The sequence below is a fragment of the Hypomesus nipponensis genome, chromosome 27, assembly GCF_054491055.1.
Source record: "Hypomesus nipponensis isolate SF chromosome 27, ASM5449105v1, whole genome shotgun sequence".
In the NCBI taxonomy this organism is placed as follows: Eukaryota; Metazoa; Chordata; class Actinopteri; order Osmeriformes; family Osmeridae; genus Hypomesus; species Hypomesus nipponensis.
This window is the reverse complement of record NC_140387.1, coordinates 10,225,067-10,249,352: the sequence shown is the minus strand read 5'-3', so window position 1 is coordinate 10,249,352 and position 24,286 is coordinate 10,225,067. Positions and strand designations below refer to the sequence as shown.

General features: G+C 40.1%; 1 protein-coding gene across 3 annotated transcripts in view; it reads left to right on the top strand.

Annotated features, from left to right (window-relative positions):
• Window positions 1–24,286, top strand: part of psd3l (pleckstrin and Sec7 domain containing 3, like) — a 144,536-nt gene that overhangs the window by 115,283 nt on the left and 4,967 nt on the right. For all 3 annotated transcript variants that reach the window (XM_084693317.1, XM_084693315.1, XM_084693316.1), the window contains exons 11-15: window positions 1,260–1,441; window positions 3,848–3,918; window positions 14,119–14,276; window positions 14,813–14,957; window positions 15,073–15,216. In XM_084693317.1, the coding sequence (XP_084549443.1) occupies window positions 1,260–1,441; window positions 3,848–3,918; window positions 14,119–14,276; window positions 14,813–14,957; window positions 15,073–15,216 (700 nt within the window). The remainder of the gene's footprint in view (window positions 1–1,259; window positions 1,442–3,847; window positions 3,919–14,118; window positions 14,277–14,812; window positions 14,958–15,072; window positions 15,217–24,286) is intronic.

Below are 24,286 nucleotides of genomic sequence, written 5' to 3'. Positions count from 1 at the left end.
CATTTTCTGTTGAGCAATATGATTAAATGATTATATTATTTAATCTTACTTTGACCATTCTTGCATAATTTAACCCATAGTCAAATAACTGTAATTCCATTGGTAGGTATTGGCATTATTTGCTTAATGTTAATACACTGTTCAGTTTCCCATCTTCCTTCAAACCATAGGGGAATTAGTTTTGGTCGTTTGGCCAATATTGACCCCCTACAATCTTGAAATATATTTGCTGAAAAATAAAAATACTCATTAGATTTCTATTTGTAGGCAATGAAGGAGACCAAATACCAAATACAATTTAATAATTTGTCTTTATTTCACTGCAAAAAAACATTTGGTCAGTTCTGTGTGTAACATTAGCGATGAAGGCCCAATGGCTAGAATGTTGCTAAAATAAATGACAGATTATGACGGGAAACGGAAACGTTAACTTAGTTATTCATCAGGAAATTAAAGCACATCAAATCGCAGTCTTAATATCATCTCCTGGCGTACAACTAAGCAAATAAAATTTTGTTCGAGATCGCTCGGCTAAACCAGGAAAGGATATCCCATGTCTGCCAACAACAATAGCAGTCTCAGAAAGTGGGAGGGGGATAGGTAGAAACGCAGAGTTTGGCATGGAAAATCTGCTAGCTAGCAGATTAGTTTCACGGAGTAAGTTACCATGGAAACTTACCAAAAGGTTTTGTTACCTCTCTTTCTGGAATGGAATCGTCGGAGTAAGCCTCTTTTCAAGGTTAAACAACTAAAAGTTTTCACTAAACCCACTACCTGGAATACCCCCCAGGTGACCACTTTAGAATGATGAAACAAGAGCCAATGGGTATTTATGGATGTAATACTGATTAAATACTTGATTGGATCATTTGGACCTTTGACAATGTAACCAGACAATTTTTGTTATGTATAAGTGGTCAACTGTGAGGCTCGATAGGTAGTCGTCTCTGGTGTCTGTTTGTTTACATGTTGGTGGTTGGACAAAGACGTTGAATGTACTTGCTGTTGCGGTTCGATCTTGAAATGGTCATCATCAATAGCATCAGTAGAATATGATATTTCCAACGATATATGGCATGTGTAAATATATAAAGAGTAGTTTTGTGCGTTGTGTTGTTTAGTACAATCCTAAGAGGTTTTTAAAAAAAAACATTAAAACATCTTTATAGGAGGACACTATAAAAGAGAGTCTGGGCATCTGACACACACTTCTTCAAATCCAAAATCCATCTGAAAATCTTGTTTGTTTTTGTCTCCAGAGATGGAGACGAGCTCAAAAAGTCATTGTCTGAACTAGCAGACAATGCCCACACCAAAAGCATCACCCGGATCAGCAGTGGCAGTAACCCTTTCCTGGACATCGCGCACGACCCCAACGCTGCAATCTATAAAACGGGCTTCCTGGCACGCAAGATCCATGCTGACATGGATGGAAAGAAAAGTAAGCTACTGACTAGCCTCACTATTACCTAAGTCGAAGTTCACCTTACGGTCCAATTTGCACCGTTTTACAATGGCACATACATGCATATTACATTTAAAATGCAGCTGTGTATGTGTATTACATTAGGAAAGAGCAGAGTTTTGTTTTGTATAACCATAACCCTTCAAAAATATTATAGAAAAATGTGTTTGCTATCCAACAATTGGTGATGGATACATCACAGACACACACACACACAGTCAATATCAGAATTCTACACACTCTTTCATGTCATCTTTTTCAACCTCACAGCCTAAATAAAAAACAAAACGTTTTCATCTGTCTACACAGACACACCCATATTGTCAGTGACCTCGACATTTTCTGTATTTTGCTTAAGTTTTTAAAGTGCTACACGGAAACATCTGCAAATATGCAGATCTTAATATACTACATAATACTTTAAAGTAGTTATTTGGTACTTGACTTCACTCTCTTGAATTCCTGATGGGCGTGCTACCTCAGACCATTGATGATGACTTGCAATCATGTAATCAACTATGTATTCCATTTTGTCACAGAGTTATGAAGAGCCGACTCAGGTCTGGTTAAAAACCGAATAAAATCTAATGTGAAATTGTATGTCATTGCTTTTTGATAATCTTCATTGAAACATTATCTTGGTGCAAAGTGGAATAGTTAATAACCCTCTACTCTCCATGATGCTGATAATTTCCTCTAAAGATTCATGGACTTAAGATAGTAATGTGTGAATGGAATGGTCATTAAAATATAGTAATAAAATTGCTGCCTAATGTTCAGGTAGCAGTTCGGATACAGACACAAATGGATGGTATTGGTGTTAGTCTCCTGTATTTCAGAAACCAGTTATATTTGGGCTATTATAAGTTTATTTCCCAAGCTTAAAGCTGCAGACTTGTTTGCACTGTACTTATGCTTGCCAAAATGTGGACAGTGATGAAAGCAAACCTAAATTCCTATCCCTGGCATTTGTGTACAACAAATATAATGATAGTACCTTTATGACTGATAGTGAACACAATTTAGTGTGTGGTAGTGTAGTGGGGTGTGGTCGTTGAAGAATAAATGTACTTAATTTCTAATCAAGTATTAATAAGTCGTAGCCTGGCTGCCAGCCCAACTTCTCCCTGCCCACAAAAAAATGTGGTTGGGTCTGGAGGGTCTCGTATTGGGAACAACTATATAAAACCAGGATCTGGGCAGACCAATGAAATTGCCAGGGCAGGCTTTACACGATGATGGACAGATGATCAACAGTGACGTAATGTAATCAACAACGTCACGAAAGAACCCTTGGGTTGAATTCGTTTTCAACAAACAACATATTACGTTGCTCTGATTGGTTGTAGGTCTATCCAATTGAGCGAAGAGGCATTTGTTTTACGAGTTCGGTTGAAACACGCCCCATAGTCACAGCCCAACGAAGAGTTTTCAGACTCATATTTTGACTAGAATTATGAGTATGACAACGTCAGGCTAAATAAGTCGGGGCACTGCCTCTAAATTGGTTTAGGGAGATTGAGGAAACCTAGTTATTATGCATCTTATCAGTATCATGAAGGAATACTTCACTCATCAAGTATAGAGCGGATCAGGTAACATGAGGGAATAGACTATGTGAGTAAAAATTATACACAATGATTTATTGAAGGAAATGGAAATATTATGAACAGTACTGGATATATTTGTTATTGGTATTTCAAAAAGTTTGCTGAAGGGTGGGCCATTTGGCTGGCCCTTCTCCCTCCCATAGGGAGAAGGAGAGGGTCTCATGTCAACCCTTTGAAGCTCATCCAGAAAGATAGTGGTATTGAATGAGGAGTCATAATGCAAAGTCTTGTGTTAATGTGGTCTGCAGTACGGTGTCTTAATGAGGTGCACAGATTATTATCATGTTGAAGGTTTGACTCTGTGCTAAAGTATTTTCTGGAATCGCAGTCTTTGGCCCTGCTTTGTATAAAGTACAAGCTATGTGTCAACCAGTCTTCCCTGCTGGACAGGTGGAATAATTAATATTATAAAAGGATTTTAATGGCTCTCAAAGCAAATCTCTCTCACTTGAGGAAGATACCCACTCCCTAAAACTCTCTGGATTGAACCGCGCCCCCCCCCCCCCCCCCCAAAAAAAAAAAAAAAATCACATTTTCACTCTCAAGGGAATGATCTTGACTAATGTAAGCATGGTTGTAGAGAGGTTTGGAATTTGTTTTGATCTGTTGTTGTTGACAATGTCAGGAGGATAATGTCCTGGTAACTGGTTTTTATGTGAGCAAGGAGCCAAGAACAGTTTAACTTGTACTGCCAATGTTCATTACAATATTTTACGTGTAAACATGACATTTCCATTACCTCATAGTGAAACTGTTTCACTTTCTTTTTCAGCACCAAGAGGAAAACGAGGCTGGAAAACCTTCTATGCTGTTCTCAAAGGAATTATTCTCTACTTGCAAAAGGTAAGACATTGACATAATCTTTATTTGTGAACTTAAATCACATTTTTAAACTTCCTCCATAAGGAGGAAACCTATTGTAATTGTTGGTTTTCTTATTGGTGGCCAAGCAGCCAAGCTGCGGAGCCACTTAAGTGTTTCTACCTTTTCTTCTTCTTATGCTCTTCTGAGGATGTCTAAAATGTTTTATGGGTCATTTGACTGCTTGGCCACCTCATTGCTGCTTGCAGCTAAATTTATTAGGGGCCGTGCAGGAAAGCTACAAGGCACCTATTGTAATTAGGGGCCAAGCAGCGAAGCTGCGAGGAACCTATGGTTATTGTTCGTTTTATTGGGTGTGCTCATGCCTTGGGCGAGCACAACCATTGTTTTGTCACATATATATTTATTTGTATTGTTTATTTTCCCCTAAGGATCAGTCAATATTAGGACTACATAGATAACGCAGGTGTCAAAAGTTTTGTCTTGGTAGCAATTGAGTTGATTGTATTTTTATTTACGTTCCGTTGCACGGTTTAAGTTGAAATTGTGTTTTTGTGGCAAAAAGTGCCACCAAAGGGTACTCAGTACTAGCCTACGTCACAACGTCAGCACACGTTAGCAATGACGCATGGACACAACGTGATAGAGACAACGTGCATATTGGATCTTAGATTACGAGTGAAAAATGCCACCCCCAAAAATTACCACCATTTCGGGTGGAACTGCCATCTCGTATTTTTGATTTAGGTTGTGAAAGTCTTTGTAATTTGAGCGAGTGCGGGTTGCCCGTGAGACCGCCTAGTATTAGGCGGCAGCCATGCTAGAAGGCGTCATAGTAGTATTTTCTTAATTTTATAGCAAGGTCAATTTTACATGAATAAACAGAGGGAAATGTTATGACGATATGACTTGTGAAGACAGCCAGGCGGTGAGATTTTAATGTAGGTTGCTGTAAAAACTTTAATTTGTTTGCTACGTGAGAACCCTGTCAGCCTCCATTGACGATTGCGGCAGCTGTTGTCAATCTGGGTCTGATGAGTATTTTCTTAATTTCGTACCAGGGTCAATTCTACATCAAAAGGGAGGGAAGTGTTTTAAAGATATGGCGATTGCGAAGACAGCCAGCGGGTCAGCATATTTTTGTGATTTGTATAAAACTTGGAATTTGAGTGAGATCTTGTTTTGACGTTAGCCTCAGAGTCAAACTCGGCTCACCCACTGGCAGTGTGTAGTACTGTCTTCAATGCCACAGCTATGGCTAAACTTTATTATGTCAAAAGAAACATTGTCATTTCCGTCACTTTCAAACAATCAGTGAAGTGTGGCTAGCAACAGCAGCTAGCTTGCCTCTAGCAAACTTCTTTTGAATTAGCCATGCCCTCCTACATTAATGTCAAACTTATTTACGTTTTGGGGGGCATATTTAGTTACCAGACGGTACTGTTTGAATCGCAATTCCATCTGAAATACTGCCAGTGACAAAGTTGTTACAGTAGCTTGTTTCAAAGGGGGTTCGCTGTACTTGCCCTGCCTTTTTTAACTAAGATACGAATAAAATGTTGGCAGAAGATTGAGCGACACGGTTGGCCGGCCCCCCTTTCCCCAAGGACGGTTAGTCTATTCCAAATTAACGTATGCGCAGCCCTTACCCCGCCACCTTTGTCTCGCTTACACACGACAGTGGCACTGAGATCGAAAGCTAGCTAGTAGAGACTATATAACGATCGAAAACCAGGGTCAGAAACATAAGGGGCTGAAAAATTAGAGACAAAAACACAATCTTCACTAAACAAGGTTTTACCAATTGAAAAACGGCAATGTTTATTTTACTTCAAGCTCAAAAAACTATTTTGCGCTCAAATAAAGGCCAAAAAATGTGCTTGCGGGCCTGGCGCGCTCGCATGAACTGTGACACTCCCTAACTTGCATTACATCAAACACAGACTGTGGATGCATTGGCAGGGTAACTGTGGTGGGGTATACAGGGGCCGGTTCTAGTGGGCCTGTCTGGATAAAAGTCCAGGGCCTATTTTTACTCCTAGTCCGTCCCTGCTCTCTTGTTATTATTCTTCCGCCATGCGTCTATGGCAGGCCCTAGAAGCGCTTGGTCAAAAGTTTTGAAATTTGGCACACTCATTGGGAACAATCCCCTGGTCCAATTTACAAAGTTTCATGTCTCATACTTGGACACTCTAGCGCCACCAACGGGTCAAAGTTGGAGTTGCTTTTACACAAGTAACTTTTGAAGCGCATGTACGATTGTCAAAAAATGAGGTACAGTTGGTTTCCTTGGATCATGCCGAGTTCAACGCACACCATGGCGTCAATTCCGGTTGTATCGATTTTCCGTTATTTCCGGTTTTATCAAAAACATTTGAAAGCCTACTCCTACAATTTTTGTCAAAACTTCTTCAAAATTACCAGATATGCTCTTCAGACCAAGCCTCACAAAAGTTATGGTAAAGAATTTTGATCATCACAACCGTTGGTCCGTGAGAGCCAATCAAATTCAGCAGAAAAGCCGCCAAACAGGACGTGAAGTCATATCTCAGCAGTTCTTTGAGGCAGTGACACCAAGTTTGGTACGCCTACTCGGTGTACCAAACACAAAATTGTGTCATGTGACTAAAAGGGGGCGTGGCCAGAAGTATAAACGTGTTTTGGCAAACTGTTAGTGTTTACCTTAATAAAGTAATTTTCTTTGTCTCTTTATGTCTTGTCAGATTCCAAGCCTGACTGGCGGCCATTTTGGATTTCATTCAAAAGTGTAAAAAAAAATTGCACGCCCCAAATGTTGTCCAATGTTTACCAAATTTGGCAGAGATGATCTTCAGACCAAGCTTCACAAAGGAATGAGATGGATTTTCCATTTTCAAAGCCGTTTGTTCGGTAGAGCCGATCAAAGGTGGCGGCCGCCATTTTGGATTTCATGTAAAAGTGTAAAAACCTTTTGCACGCCACATATTTTGTCCAACGTTTACCAAATTTTGCACAGATGGTCTTTTGACCCAGCTTCACAAAAGGTATCAGATGGATTTTCCATTTTCAAAACCGTTTGTTGGGTAGAGCCGATCAAAGGCGGCTGCATAGCCGCCAAACAAGACTTGAGAGCATATCTCAGCAACCATTTGTCCGATTGTCAACAAACTTGTGTTCCATCGTTTCCACGAATAGCAGAGGGTGGGGTGCCATACCAGAAAAATCACTGCTATGATGGTAACTTGGTGTGTTGCATGAGTGCAACACGTTGTTGTGACTTAGTTGTTGCACAAGTGCTTTGGAGGCCATGTCCTGCTCTGGATTGCTTGGCCCCTCCATTGCTACTTGCAGCTATATTCTTATTATTATCATTATTAATCTTTTTCTCCCATCGGAGTCTATGGCAGGCCCTGGAACCGTATGGTAAAAAGTGTGAAATTTGGCTCACATTAAGCACAGTCCCTTCTTTATTTTTATCCGGTTTCAGGTCTCCCATTGGAGCACTAGCGCCACCAACTGGTCAAAGTTGGACTCGTGTTTACACACGTAACTTTTGAACCGTATGACCGATTTTCAAAAATGAGGTAGCGTTGGATTCCCTGGATCAAGACGAGTTCAACACACCATATGGTGTCAATTTCCAGTCGTATAGATTTTCCATCATTTTGAATTTTAAGAAAACACGTTGTGTCGCTTGTCCTCCTTCAATTCTGGTCCAATCTTCCCCAGAATTGACAAAGATCATCGTCCGAGTAACCCTCACTCAATTCTTAAACAGATTTTTGATTTTCAAAACCGTTTGTCCGGTACAGCCAATCAAAATCGGCAACAAAGCAACCAAACATGAAATTGGGTCAAATCTCAGCAAATCTTTGAGATATCAACACCAAACTTGTTATGTCATGTGGAAGACACTACAACATGTTTCCATGTGCAAAGGCAGCGTAATGTCTTCAATTATTCTATTTCAGATTTATATAAAGGAAATCAAATTTATCGCTATTGCTAAAATAATGCTTTACACATCTGCCGGTCCAAAACTGATACTCTGATTCAATCACAAGTTCATATGAAGACTCCCCCAAATACTCTCTCCCTTTGCTCCTCACCGTGCATGCTCCAAATTCTCACACACACAAGGGGCCAGAGGCCCTTGACACGTGTGCAAGATTGGCGAGACGCACACACAACATTTCAGGAGAAATGGCTTGAGGCAAAGGCCCTTGTGGATATTGATGGTATTGCATTTCAGATTTGGTATCCCATTGGTAAGTCTGCAGCATGGATTTTTCTATACAGTGACAATTTGTGAAGAATATACATTTTTCAATGGTTTGCAATGTTTGGAGGAATCCGCCATTGCTGCTTGCAGCTATATTTTTTATTATTTCTTCCCTTAAGGATCTAAGACTAGACATACAGACGTGCTCAAATTTGTTGGTAGTGTCAAAGTTTTCCGACGACACTGTATACCTGGATATGACTGCCTTATTAATAAAAAAATAAAAATAAATATTAAAGCAGGTAACAGTACAGTACAGTTGATCGGTCTACCGAAAAACATGTATTTAATGTCGTTTGACAGAGTGATAGCGAACACAATACAGACAAAGTCTCATACTGCTCATAACAACTTGGTCATTTATATGCAACAATCAATCAATATAAACATCAGTCAAAGTCTCCAAACACAATACAGTGACATCTGAAACAACAGCCTCAGAACCTGATGTCCCAAAGATCCTCTCCCCCAGGTGATAAGAATTCTCATGTTGCATTTCTCTCCATCCAAATGGTCAACTGTCCTTTGTTGGGTCATTAATATCTTAAGGTCCCCAGACTTCATATCTCCAGATGACCCCTCCTTGGTCAATCTAATCTCCATTGTATCAAAAATCTTAGATAGAAGGCCATATAAGATACGACACCCATCCCTCAAGGTTTACTGTCCTACAGAGTGGTCAAACAGACATTCCTCTACGCCATTCACCTCCTCTTGACCTGGCTTAAACTAGTATCAGGATTTTCTTTATAATGAACAAAGGAGCTTACAGTGTACCACTGTTAAAACACATACATTATACATACATCCTAAAATTCTATTACAGTACCCCTCCACAAAAAACTAATTAAAATGTGGACGAATATTTTTACCAGCACTTTTTACTGTGTGATTGTGTAAAGGTGTTCACGAGATACCAACCTTTTGTGAACTTGTGAATTTCTACAGCCGTCTTCTGTGCACCAAATAGGCCTAGCTTCCACCCTTCCAGGGATTATCTCGTTTTCATGGAGACAGACGCGGTGTGCACGGAGGGGAGGGGCAATGTGCATATTCGACCAAATTTCACGCTAGGCAACTAAGAATTCTCTTTAATTAGCCAATGGATAGTAAATTGTTCAATTTCACTCACCTGTGAGTTAGAGGCAAATACTAAATTCAGCTCAGATTTTAATGACCCACCGTCGCTTGACTGCGAGTTAACATGATTGGCTGCTATGACAACAGACGTACAATTTGTTATTTTACTGCTGCTCAACAATGAAAACGGAGATTGCCAAAGTAATGGAAAGTCACTAGATTTGTCACTCGTTGATAAGATTTATTGTGGCTAGGGAAGGTAAAACGCTAGACTACCTCTGTTACTTTCTCTCACAAAAATATCAACTTGCTTTTTACAGCACTTGTCACGCACAAAGAGATGGATGCAAAAAAGCTACAATTCCAGTCTGAGCAGAAAATGCTTATCATTCTTTTTGTTATCAGACAATTTAAGATTACTGTTCCTTGTTCAGATTATTCTTGCTCTGCTAATCAGCTCTGCCAACTGCGAAAGAGCCTACAGTGCCCAAAAGAGAGTAAAATCAGATGTCTCCAGCAGTCTCACACCTCAATTTCAGACCTGATCTTCATTTCAACAGAAGGCCCAGACCTTCAGCAGTATGATCCATCCTCAGCTGTGGAGCGGTAGCTGAAGTCAAGTGGCAAGAGAAAGCCATTTGCTAAAATGTTTTAGTTTAAATCCATATGCAACATAAAGAATAATTCAGACAGATAATGTAAAATAAAAAATCTACTAGCCAATGGCGACTCAAGCTTCATTGTGTCCATAGAGGGTTGAACAAATAAATGAATGACAAAACGCAATATGTGGCGGCCGGTGTTGATTCTATCGCACAGCCACACATTAGTCTGTGTGGGAAACACTGCACCAACAACTGGACGTTTAGATGTCAAAGTTGTCTATAACCCTCTGAAACTCAATTAAATCAAATTGACAAGGATGGGAGCCACCCTGATAATACACCTTCTAATCACTAACAATCCAAACATTCACTCTTTCCTTTTAAACATCCGCAAGTCAAGTTTAATCAACCAAACACAGCTTGGTCATGTTTTCCTTTTCTTTGGCATAGTGAAACTAAAGACTTACACTTATAAGGAAGCATTGGCCTGACCAGAGCATAGGTGGCCCTATAGACTACACCTCAAAGTTGTCAATTTCAAAAGGATGGCATTGTGACCCCATCAGGCCAAAGTGTGGAAGTTGGTATGCATGCCTTATAGCTCACGTGGAAATCGTATTTAACGCAACGCTAAAATAATGCTTTACACATTCGCCGGTCAAAAACTGATTCTCGGATTCGATCATCAGTTGATATGAAGACTCTTGACTATGTTACAAAAATCTGAGAAATAGTTGAATGTAAGATGAAAAGTAGATTTATTGTGAATGCTTGAAATATGCATGCTTGGCTAAAGGCTGGGGCATCTGCCAATTAAATTCTGCCTTCCTCCCCTTACGAGCACGGGCACCAAATCTTCACTGACTCAACCAGGCCTCTGACACACATGCAAACTTGGGGAGACGCACACACATTCAAAGCTGTTTGGAAAAGGCGGGCTGACCTAGCCCCCACCCCTCACTCCTTGGCTTGAAGCAAAGGCCCTAACGGATATTGGTGGTACAACCTATAATGTCTGAAGCATGGATTTTTCTATACAGTGACAATTTGTGAAGAATTTTTAAATTTTAAATGGCTCTTAATGTTTTGGAGGAATCCGCCATTGCTGCTTGCAGCTATATTTATTTATTATTTTCATCCCACCCCTACGGATCCATAATTATTTGGACTACATAGACAACGCTGGTGTCAAACTGTTTGTCTTGGTCCCGATTGCGTCGCTTGTATTTTTATTCACATTCCGTTACACGGTTTAGGAGCTTACAACGTTTTTGTGGCAAAAAGTGCCTTGTGTGGCAGAAGGGACCTCAGTGCTAGCCCAACGTCACAACATGCACATGCATAGATACGAGGTGCCGTGATGTACTAGCAGCATCATACATATAAGCAATTTAAGACTTGCATGTACAATAAGTAATGTCATATTAAATAATGTATTTAAACTAGGGCTGTCAAAGTTAATATCGCATTAAAGCAATCTAATTTCAACTCGACAAAAAAAAAATTGTGCTGTTAACGCAGGTTACTTTTTGACCCTGGGAATCGCCTGTCATCACATGATTTCGACTGCCGACGGTAGCTGAATGATGGAGAGAGGGATTTTAGATGGGAAGTCCCTCTTCAAAAAGTTCTGCGACGGTTCTGTTGACAAAAGTCTGTGTGTACTGATTGTCAGGCTGAGTTTAGTTATCACCGGAGTACTTCCAGCCTAAACTATCACATGCAAGCAAAGCACACAGATAGCAGCAGCGTTAGCAGCAGCAGCGCTTGCTCCGGTAATATATGGCAGACAACACTTGCAAAAGAAGCGAGCAGCTGACTGGGTTCAACAAGATACAAAACTGTATTGTTCAATATTAAGGTTAATCTGTGGTTGCTTAAGTATATGAAGTATGTTTGAGTGAGATTTGAATATTATGGAGCAAGATATCTTAATAGGCTATGAGACAAAATGTCTTAAATGTATGGTATATTCCAGAATAAGTCTAATTTTGTGGATGTTTATTTTACAGCAGTATAGTTTGTGAGTGAATAAAACTCCCTCACAACAAAAAGTTGTGTTCCATCTGAACTTGTTACATGAAATTAAATGAAATAAACATTTAATAACATTGCTAATGAATGAAATCAATTACAAGGCAAACATGTTGCAAAATGAAGGTTAACTCTTACCTATGCTACCATACTTATTGTAAATCAGAAAGACAGAAAGCAAGATATAAGGAAGGAGGGGTACAAGCCAGAGCTGAGGAGAATGTCTCAGGAGATCAAGAATCCACAGAACAATGCATTACAATTCCTTTTATACACAAGAATAACCACTCAGACCAAATCGTGTAAGATGGGTTTAAGTGACAAACTCGACCGGGGCGCAAAATGTGCTAGGACCGCCACTGCTTATGCCATCCATGACACATTATGATTTGAGCATGCTGTTCTGCCTCAAAACCCAGGCAGCTTTGATCACTTATGGAGAGCCATGAATTGTCTCATTTTAGAGAATTGTAGGATAGGGCTGGGCGGTATGGCCTAAAATGTTTATCACTGTATAATTCATAAGCACTGACGGTATGTATTCGTCACGATATATTACTTATTCTTAAAATGTCATGACAATGCAATCCGCACTGCAGCGGCTAATCTACCGCACTCTGACGGATTTGGATTGGGTTACTCCAGTGGTTCACTGTCACTTGAGTTGAATTTTCCAAATATTCCAGCATTAAATTGCCACGGAAGATCAACTTTTCAGTAGCCTACACGTTCAACATTCGCCTACGTTTATGGGATCGCAAAAAAACTGTTAAATATTTGTAGAGTTAGCTCTAGCTATAAACAATGATTACATGGCTGAATACTCGATTTTGTTGGCCTACAATAAATATACATTTCACAATTCTAACCAACTGCCATTGGATTTGTCAAACACATTCTGGTAGACTAATTTTTGCGCACATGCATGGCTTTCAGGTGGTAAAAGAGATTGCTAGTGTTTCCACCTCTGGCAAGCACAATTTGACGACACAACTTACAGAGTAGGCTATTGTTTGTTGGTCGATGTTGGATAACTTGAAACCAAATCATTTCCAAACAACAGAGACTCCATGTTTTTTTTAACCAATTCTTCTTTGACCGGAAAATCAACCCCACTGGCGTTATTTTCAGACATCATTTACGGTGCGTTCACACTGCAGCGGGGCGGGCAGAGCGGGGCGTCGGCTTCCAATTAATTTTCAATGAAACCAGGCCTTGACGCTCCTGGGCATTGTGGGAAGGCGAGCGGGGCGTCGAAAGTTGGATTTTCTCAACTTTATGTAAATGAGGAGCGTGAAAACGCTAGCGTTGGCCAATCGGGTTGGTTTTCTGTAACGTAGCAACTGTTGTTCATGGTAAACATTTCTAGGTTTGACAATTTCAAGATGGAAGAGCAACTCATCGTATGTGTGTCTTTATACACAGTATTGTATGATACGTCTATGTTCGATTACACAGACGTAAACAAAAAAAATTATGCCTGGCGCAGGGTTGCTGAGGTTGTTGGCGTCCCTGGTGTGTTGTATTTTGTACTTTAATTCAGTTTTTCACATTACGTAACTTTCTTCTGTGCTAGCTGCATAGTCTAGCTAGCTCACCCGGCACACGATTGACATTCAACGTTGAAATGCTGGCTGGCAGCCACTCGCTATCCATACAGTGAATGTGTAGTGGCAAGTCATAATCTAGCGATTGATTTGCAGATATTTCGAGTAATATAATAAAAGATTACACATGTCAACGTTTGTCTGATGCATCTTTTTTGTAGCTAAGATCATGTCAGATCTAGAAAGCGTATCGGATTTTTGCTTAATGTGTGTTGAAGTTGTATTTTGTCTGCACATTTGCCATGACATTATACGAACTACAACAGTGATTTAAGAAAACTACAGCTCTGAATTAATCTGTCTGACACGCCCCCGAGCATGGTGCACTGTGGGAAGGCCAGCGGCTGCAGTGTGAACGCACCGTAACGCTTGCTTACACTTGCCAACAAACATACAGCCAATAGATGATTGAATGTTATTCAATCAGGCTGATACTAAGTCAGACCCGTGACCATGTCATCAGAACACAACATAGGTTATAGTAAGAATGCATATAAATTGATTAACTGATTTCTCCCACAGGATAGAGAACATCGGTATTTAGGCTTGTTGGTCGAGCCTCTCCGTACTATTGTTTAAGGTGCTCTACCTCAACAGTGCCATGCCCACAAAATGTATATGTTCACTCCCACAGGACGAATACAAGCCTGAGAAAGCACTCTCAGAGGAGGACCTGAAGAATGCCATCAGTGTCCACCATTCTCTGTCAATCGAAGCTGTAGACTATGAGAAAAAGCCAAATGTGCTGAAGCTCAAGACAGCAGACTGGAGAGTCTTCCTCTTCCAGGCCCAGTAAGTGTGTGGGGGAGGCTCCTAGGGATATGCATAATTTGCCTCCACAAAACAAAACCTGCTACTGTATAATTCCAAGTAGAACCAGTGCCATAAAATAAAGCTGAAGGAATACTTGAGGAACCGAAATCTAATTTCATGCTTGGGCTTAAACACTGTTAAAACACATTTATCTTGGCCATTAGTCTGTCCAATTTTGTTTTATACTTAACCCAGCATTCAAGCGAACCATAAAAAAGGTGCTTATCAATGAAGGTGGCAATAGTGAGGAAATGCAGTGAATGGGAAAGCAATTTAAAAGGACAAAGTTGGGGGTTTATATCTTCTATTGTTAACCTTACTGTAGTTTAACGGGAATGTTAATCTTTTAAAGAATTCACACTTTCACACAACTATCCATCCTATTATCCACCTTGCATGACCACAATTCTGAATGATTGCTTTACACAAAGGATTATTTTTAATCTATATGTCTTCATTCAAAGGAAGTATTTTTTTGTCTGTCAGTAGTGTACATTTGTTGATTTTTCCTCCAGGAGCTCAGATGAAATGGACTCTTGGATTAGAGTAGTCAATTCGGTGGCAGCCATGTTCTCTGCCCCATCATTCCCTGCTGCCATTGGCTCACAGAAGAAATTTAGCCGTCCATTGCTACCTGCAACCACGACAAGGATGTCACAGGTAAATAATGGCCAAAGTGGTGGAATGTTGCTTTATTACTTTATTACTTTACACTTATTAGTTTTATTTTATTATTTTTCATTTGTATTATCCTCTGTGTGTCTTACCATTACAGGAAGAGCAGTTAAAGTCTCACGAGGCAAAGCTGAAGCACATCTCCACAGAGTTGGCAGAACACAGGTGCTACCCTCCAGACAAAAAGGTCAAAGCCAAGGATATTGATGAGTACATACTCAAAGAGCACTACCTGGAGTTTGAGGTAAGCATTTTTTTTGGTGAGCATCAGTGAGGGGCACTGGGGTTGAAGCAGCTTGTGACTAGTCAGTTTTCTGTATCAGTGCATGCTTTTCTGTTATTCTACACAGCAAAATAAACATATACAGTATGTAACATGTATAAATGTTTCTGTTTCATTCAGCCCCTGCACTTTAATATGTGCCGGGCAAATGATCTTATGACCTGTAAGTCATTCAAACTTACTGGTATAGCATTCGGATGAATTATTGTCTTGTTTGATTCATGATGATGTCCAAGTTTATTGTTTAGGTTTTGTTTTTCACAGGTTTTTCACATGCCCTTTAAGGTGTCCACATGGGCAGGATTCCTGGGATTTTATTGTTTTCATAAGGAAAATTTTACAGTCTTTGAGACAGTAACAAGTAAACAATTTGCGTAAAGAACTCCAGGAAGGGTAGTTCAGTCAAACAATCGCGTATTAGATTTGAGCATTTATTGATACCATGACATTTACATTTATTCATTTAGCAGACACTTTTATCCAAAGCGACTTCCAAGAGAGAGCTTTACAAAGTGCATAGGTCACTGATAATAACAACAAGATAGCCCCAAAGCATTGCAGGTAGCCAAAACAAGAAGCACACATTGTGAACAACCAAAAAATAAGTGCCAATGGGAAGAACCATAAGAGCATGTAGTTAAGCAAGTTACAATTTAAACAACATGAATCTGGACATAGATTTGATTTTGGCAGAGTGGATAATCTAAGGGAAGCACTCTCTGCCTCCTCGATGCGACACATACATACGTACATACATGACATATGAGGCAGGGAGCAAGAGACATAATACCCTTGACAGATAGAACATACAGACAGCATGGGGGGGAAGGGGATGGTGGAGGGCGGCAGCAGCACTGATCATACAGCACCCGGGGTGAGTGTGTGCGTATCCGCACGGCCTTTTGAGGCCATCTTATCGGACATGGCCCAATGGGCTTGTGCTGGCTAACACACGTGTGGTAGTGAGCGGATGACGCGCGTTGCCCAATTGCCCTGCCTGAACTAGCATCGCTCATTCATTATTCTCAAGAGAAAATAAGAAATTCTCGATGGCAGTTATTTGTTCTCTAGAACAAGTGTCAAACTCGTGGCCCGCCACGTCATTTTATGTGGCCTCCGGAAGCTTAAATGGTGTATTGAAATAAGTCTACGCTGCTTTACAGCATGCATTGACCATACACTTGATCTATCACAATGCATTTTGATTATGGTACGGCAAAGTGACGATATCCTGCCTCTAGAAAGCAGTGTATACACAGTTAAACGCGAAGTTTAACTGGGTGAAGGCGAGCATGGTTTGAATGCATTGGCTCTCCAATGCAGCCGGTTCTGCAAACGTATCCCATGCACATTTTCAGCCAAGGTCCTCGGGCATTCAACCCAAGTTGGTATCGCTCTCGAACTTGGTTACTCAGCCAAGCTCATGTTTCTGCTTCCCCTGTCGACAATTTGGAGTCATAAATGATAAAGACATCACCTTCACTAGACAAGGTTTTACCAATTGGAAAACGGCCATGTTTATTTTACATAAAGCTCGAAAAGCTATTCTGCGCTCAAATGAAGGACAAAAAATGATGCTCTCGCGGTATGCACGCTCACATTAAGTGTGGAAGTCCCTATCTAGAATCCAGCATCCAGAATACGTCCAAGGTTTGGGCATGTCCAAGGTTTACAACGCCTGGCTCCGCGCCTGATTAACACTCGGATCGATAAGCAGTCTCAAAAATAGTAGGCCTATCAATATAAAAAATAATACGATCCCCTTCCGTGATCATGATACCCCCAAAAAATGTTCACTGCACCCCCAGTCAAAGCAGGCTGCATCCGGCCATGGGTGGAAAGCAGTTTCAATAAAGATGGGAAAGCTTGTCCTTCAAGGAGAAAAAACTATGTATTTTGAGTTATAAGGCGATGTCAGTCGTTAAAGAGAACAATCTCCGTCAGCCTATTGACACCAAACACAGAGATAAATATGCAAAATGTATCCTCCAAGAAAAGCTTCAGATTGTCCAAGAATTAAAAGGCGGACTGCAATTGCAGCAGAATAGGCCCTATGTTCACAAAAGATACAACTAAAACATGTTTTTACATCGTTACTGATGTTACATCGTAGTTACAACTGGCCCTTTGAGGGCAACCATAATGCTGATGTGGCCCTCTGTGAAAATGAGTTTGACAACCCTGCTCTAGAACTTAAAAGGGATTGCAACACGTAGACATATGCAAATCCATCTCTATGAAAGTCAGACATTAGATAGCAACTAATAAAAACATGCTCAAAGAACTTTCTCCCCTTAAATGTTGTCACAACTTCAAGTTATGTAACATTGATAAATACATCTGAACACAAAAGGTTTCACCTTGACAGCTAACTCTTTGCCTTTCCACATTGTACAAGCAAGAATGCAGAGGGTATTTATATGAGAACTATGAACTGAACGATTTTTCTGTCAATTGCTGCCTAATTACAAGTCTAATTAACGTGTATAATCAATGCTCAACCAAGATCTACGAGGGAAAAAACACGATTGAGAGTCATTTGGCTACACCTTGAGTATTGCAATGATATCATACAGTTAAGGTTAGGTTGGTTGAAGACGTTATTGCTTAACTTACTTTGGCTTTCACAACACAACGGTTGTTGAAAACTTGGTACTGCGTCTCCCTCACCCATCCACACACCGTCTGGTTATTGGCCTCCAAACCTTTGTAGGATTTAAGGTCTTCCGCTGTGTATGGGCTCGGTGAAAAAAACAGGTAGTTGACTATATCGGGTTATGCAACTGAAGGAAGAATCACCAGGTCGTCACGGATCCAAGAAGAGGGAGCTAACTCGTAAGGATCTGCACCGCCAATAAATCGTAATTTCTCGAAAAATCGCATTTTCCTGTGGTCCAAGTCCTTCCCTATATGACTTTGCATCTTGGATGCGTTTTGATGAGCTTTTCGGTTGTTTAGACACAGCTAAATTCACTAAAAGTATCTAAAGCGCACAATACTCATACACATACAGTAGAATACACATTCTACTCCATTCAGTTTTTTACACCGAGTGCCTCCACAATGGCCGCGCATCCGGGTTTCTGCCCAGAACGTGACGTCGGTGAAAACCCTCTATAGTAAAGAATGAAAGACTAAATTATATTCCAAATTCAGTCTTTTATTTATTAAAGCTATGTTTCTGCATATGAGAAAATTGATGACCAATAATATGCTGGGGCTGAGCTGCACATTAATTACATGCATTGTCTACATTTATACGTGCGACATTTAATATTGTGTGTGATTGAAATTCATGTAGACTATGGCAACATTACAAAAGTGTAAGAACTGAGAGCAGTCCAGTGTGATCTCTCAATCTCTGGATAAACCAACATTGCCCAAGGGTCTAAAAATAACGTAACCAGCCGACCAAGGTACGACGTTGTGGCAACGTTGTCCATGGGGCCAACTGGCAACATTCCCTTTATAACGTTGCTACGACGTTGCCACGACGTCTCCTGTATCTAGCATAGATAGACTGCTAAATATGTTTCAAAACACATCAACATACCTTACTTATACCGTCAACTTGTCTCATTAAAAGACTAACAGTGCGTTCACACTGCAGCAACGCGATGTGAGCGACAACATGTTTTCCATTCATTTTCTATGGAGCCAGGCGAATCGCTTGCATGGTGCATTGTGGGTAGCGAGGCTCAATTTTCTCAACTTTATGCAAATTAGGAGCGATTTTCGCTAGCGATGGCCAATCAGAGTGTTTTCTTGTTTCTTGTAATGTAGCAACCATGGCAAACATTTCTAGCTTTCTAGGTTTCAAGGTGGAGGAGAAACTAATCGTTTGTGTGGCTGCTTACCCAGTCCTGTACGATAAAGATACATGGCTGTATTTGTACAGAGATGTTCATTTAAAAAAAACAATGCATGGCGCAAGGTTGCCGAAGTTGTTGGTGATTGTACTTTCTAATTCAGTCTAGTGACATTACGTAACTTCTTTCTGTGGTAACTACTGTAGCTAGCTAGCTAGCCCGGCTGGAACTCCCTATCGTATCGACAGATTAGCAGAGACTTTGAGTAATATAATAAAACGTTTTATACACGTCAACGTGTATGTCTATTAAACAGTTTTGTATTTTGTATACAAGTTGTATTTTGATCGATGTTGCGAGTACGTAAACCCAAGTCTGCACACTTGGCCATTACAACTACAACAGTGACTTTAGAGAACTACATTCTAAATTAATCTGTTTGAAACGCCCCCGAGCGTGGTGAACTGTGGGAAGGCGAGCGACGGCAAGCGATTCGCGTCGCTGCAGTGTGAACACACTGTAAGAGCACCACAACACAACTAGCTACTACCACTACTGATACTGCAATATCTTATGTCACTACTACAACTATTAATTCTGCAGATGCTGCTAATATCTCTTTTACTAACTACTATGCTAATGGTACTGTTTTGTTCCACAACGCCACTGAGTGCGTTAACTTGACCATGAAAACCCTATAGCAATTGTCGGTGTATGCCAATAATACGATTACTCCGTTTACATGTGTAATTAGTTACGCGATTACTCAAATACGTCTACATGATTCTTTTTATTCATCGTTGTATGCTCCACGGACTTGCACCATCATCCTTCTGCAACAAAGTGTTGCCGTGTCTTCCTCTATCGGCCCTACTGCTGTATGTTTCATTCAATCAACACTTTGAATCCTTCTAAGAAAGCCGAGTAAACGCACTCAATGATCGCTACTATATCTGCTACTGCTATATCCCAACAATAATTTGAGCTGTTAAAACTATAATATTCTTGATACGACTAGCTAGCCTACTTCTTGTTCTGTTTAACAGTTCAGCTTTCAGCTTCTCCTTTATTGTTGGCTATTTAAGCTCCAAGCTTTGTTAGATGATACAGTTAAGCTTCCCCACTGCCTCTTGAAATTCAACTATTTCTTCGATTGCTTCCCAACATTCACACAACTTACAACTTATTCTCCCGCATTGATTTAAGCCTCAAATACCCTCAAAACCCAGTCAATGACCCCTTTAACACATACAAAACTCAGAGACTACAGTTAGGTCTGTTCTGATATCTGCAATTGATTTAGCTAGTGTTGCTCAATTCAATAATTTCGAGGGGGCTCAGCTTCAGCTTCTTCAGGTGACACCCCCCCCTGTCTCAAACAGAGAAGACTGCTGATCAATTTCAAAGCCTAATTAGGGTGTACTTGCCTTCGGCGAGCACAAACCATTGTTATCTCACATATATATTGTTTTCCTGTTTCTCCTTATTATTATTGTGAGAATGTTGTTAAGCATTCTCACAATTGTTTAACAACTTCTGAGTTTTTCCGCCGTTTTTTGGCCTTTAACTAGTCCTTCATACTTTCACCAATTCCTACAATTTTTGTATCAAAACGTTCAGCTCCTTCAAGAGATGATGGCTATGACTTTTGGTATTTCTCTCTTCTATACTTTTTAAAGAATTAAGGTTTTTGTGCAAATTATTCTCCCATTAAAAGTAATGGTAAATCCTTTCAAATCAATAAAAAAGCTCCCTCTTTCAAACTTAACTACTTCAGCATACTTTCAGCTGGAGACACCATTCAACCTTTAAAATGTTTACAAGACATTCAGCTTATAACTTTCTGCTAAATGTTCACTATTTTCGCCTATTTTAGCATGCTCAGCTATCCCCATTCAGGTTTTCAGCATTCTCACTGCTGTTTCGCAGGAACAGCCTTTTCTAGTTATTATTTTTATTTATTTTCCCACCCTTAAAACTCAGTCAATATTTGGACTACATAGACAACCTAGGTGTCAAACGTTTCGTCTTGGTAGCGAGTTGCTTGTATTTGAATTTACGTTCCGTTGCACGATTTAAGTAGAAATTAAGTTTTTGTGGCGAAAAGTGAAGCTAACGGTGGCTAACTTGCTAGCCACGGTCACTGGGCTAACGTCACGTCACTGTTACTAACGTCACGAAACCTCGCGTGACTATTTCTAGCAGAACATTAGTTTAGCAGCTCGTTAACTTCTGGGAGATGGCTAGGCTAACTGCTTTCCTGCAAGGCTGCTGCAGAAACGTCACAAGCAAAGAGGCCTGGGTGATAACTATTTGCTCATTTTACTTTGTGATAAGACACACACTTGTGATGTGTCATGCACAATATAAGCTGATATTGTTAAGGAAGTACATCTACTTTCGTAAACAGTAGTCTACTATTTCACTGAATCATTAGCATCATGACATTAGCCTCTGTTGCCCGGGCAACACATAATACAGCGGTCTATGATGCATCTGTTTTCAATCGTTCAAATAGACTTTCCTCACAAATACATTTTCGTTGTAGGATTTATTATGACATTAGATAGCAAGTAAACGATTTGTGGGTGAAATTATCATTGCCTGTGGTTTCAAACCAGTGTAGCTCACTACAACGCTGAAGCCTACGCGAGCCACACTAGTCTAGTAGCTTCTGTAGGCTAACAAAAACATCTCCACAGCTGTTTAGGAAGTCAAACGGCAACAGAATATATTCGGCACTACCCTTACTTAAATCTTGAGTATTGATTGGTGATAGGTGAAACAATCTTGACTAGTAACCTGAACTCTATTGCCACAGCCTAAACACAATCTGTTCATGAAAATAATTAATTTCAGCCTGCCTTACTACAACGGAACGTTAAATCGAATTCAACCAATGCAATCGCTACCAAGACAAACACAGTCTTGTACTGTACTGTACTGTACTGTACTGTACTGTACTGATAGTAGTACAATTTACCGGGGCAGCTTCTCCACACGTATTTTGCGTTGTTACTGACGATGATCGCTACCACTGAGTTTTTTATGAATGAGGGGTTTTCCCCTAAACGAATGTCGAGGTTATTTACGTTTTTGGGGGCATATTTTCAGTTATTACACGGTTGTTCTTAATGCTGTAGAATGCTCCATTCACTTGAATGGGGTTTCCCAACGTTCTGACCGCTGTCAAGGAAAGTGGCCTTTTTGCTTCTGATTCACGTCTTTCGTAGCACTCCGCAAGTAGTCCAGTCAAAGAATGTTCAACGTCTGTGAAGTTCAATGTCTTTGGCGAACTATTTCTCTGCTGATCAACACTACGAATGGTAACAAATAAATTGTAAAAAGACACACTGTGTTGAGTAATGTGGTTGGCAAGTAAATGTGTAATAAGCGGGATATCCCTTACTTAGCAGATGGTAGGCCTACTATTTGAATTGCAAGTCCATCTGAGAAAGCTCCTGCCGGTAACGTCGTTGTTAGAATAAGCTTCAAAGGGGGTTCTTTATTAATGAATGAATGCAATATGAGTAGGCTAAATGCCTGAAAATATCACAAGAAGGGAAACACTTAAAATGACGTTTAAGTCATAGAGATCAGGTCAATTTTTACACCGGTCTGCCAAATGTATTCGTTTTAATTAAACTATGAGGCTGCTGATCACCAGTTCCCTTGCAAGGAAGACAACTATTTCATTCTACTCTCCACTCTTAGTATTTTGAGTTTTAAATGAGCAGAAGAAAAAAAATCAAAGGCGGCTGCTGGTCTTTCAAAGAGGGGAAGCTCATTTTCGGCCTACATCATACAATGTTTCAATTTATTTGGCTAGTTCACTGACTAGTTCACCCCTACAACTCTAGCATAACCTACTGTATGAATGAATGAACAAACAGTCCTCCTATTCCACAACACGATAGGCTACTTGCTGATTATAACAGCACAACAACGCAAATACAGGCAGGGATACAGTAGCTAACAACGCTAATGCTAAATAAGTATTTAGCTGCTCGGCTCCATGAGAAGGGCTGTGAGACTGCTCACCAAAAGAACGAAGGGAAACCAACTGGTTTGGCAGATTAAGACATGTTCATAGGAACCTAGCGAAAAATAGCCTAAACTTTCCAAGACTTTTAGCTAGGTTTATAGGTACCTAGGGAAAAAAAGCCTCAACTTTCCAAAACCTTTAGCTACGGTACTAATGCTGATGGGCTCACTGATATCGCTGTACTAGGACGTCTTATCTATGAGTCGTTGCTAACGTGTGCTGACATTGTGCACACCCAATAAATTCCAAATTAGTAGGTTGCACCTGCGTAAGTGCTTGTAAACAATGCTTGCGCTGTCTCAAAACTGGTCGCAAAATGTAACCATTTGGTCGCAGTCGAAGCCCTGCCCTATTGAGCTACACAGTTTGCGCAGTAATCGTGGATGTTTGCATGAGCCACTACCCGAGAACCGTCAGGTAGTTGCGCGGGCCAACATTTATTTTTGTTTCGAAACAAAAATATTCTAGGGAAAGCAAAACTTTTTAAAATTAAATTTCAATTATATCATGGTTAAGGTATTTAAGTATTTCTAAGATTCCTCTGCGTACCACTAGAACGGGGCACAAGTACCACCAGTGGTACGCGTACCATAGTTTGAGAACCACTGATATAGATAAATCTGAACGAACTCGTCTTTGATATGTTATATGAAATGTTAACACAATAGTAAATATTTGACCATGATTTTTTTTTTATGTTAGTGGAAGCTGAGCCTCCCTTGCAGTCTTACAGAAATTGCCACTGTTTTAAATTTATGTAATCTTTATAAATAATGAGTAGGCTATGCATTTTTTATATAAAATATACAGAAATCAGTTGTAAAAACCCCTCTGCAACCGACGCAAGCAAGCACACCCTACAATTTCCCCAGAAATTGTACCCTCTCTAGTTTAACATACTTGTCTGTGTTTTTTTTCATTCAAATTTGGATGGGTAGTAACAACACACTCTGCTGTGGTGTGATGAACTTACAACTCATTTTCAATTCCACTTAACAGCATCTTTAATCAAAGGAGAAGGGAGTATTTTCGTTTTCTTTCTGTGTACACAAGGGCCAGAATAATAGATATCCTAATTTACCCTGGGCACATTCATTGTAATTGAAATGTACAACTTTTTAGGAATAATAATATTTACCCACCTTAAGCCCTCTACTGCCTGCTTGTTTGTTTTATT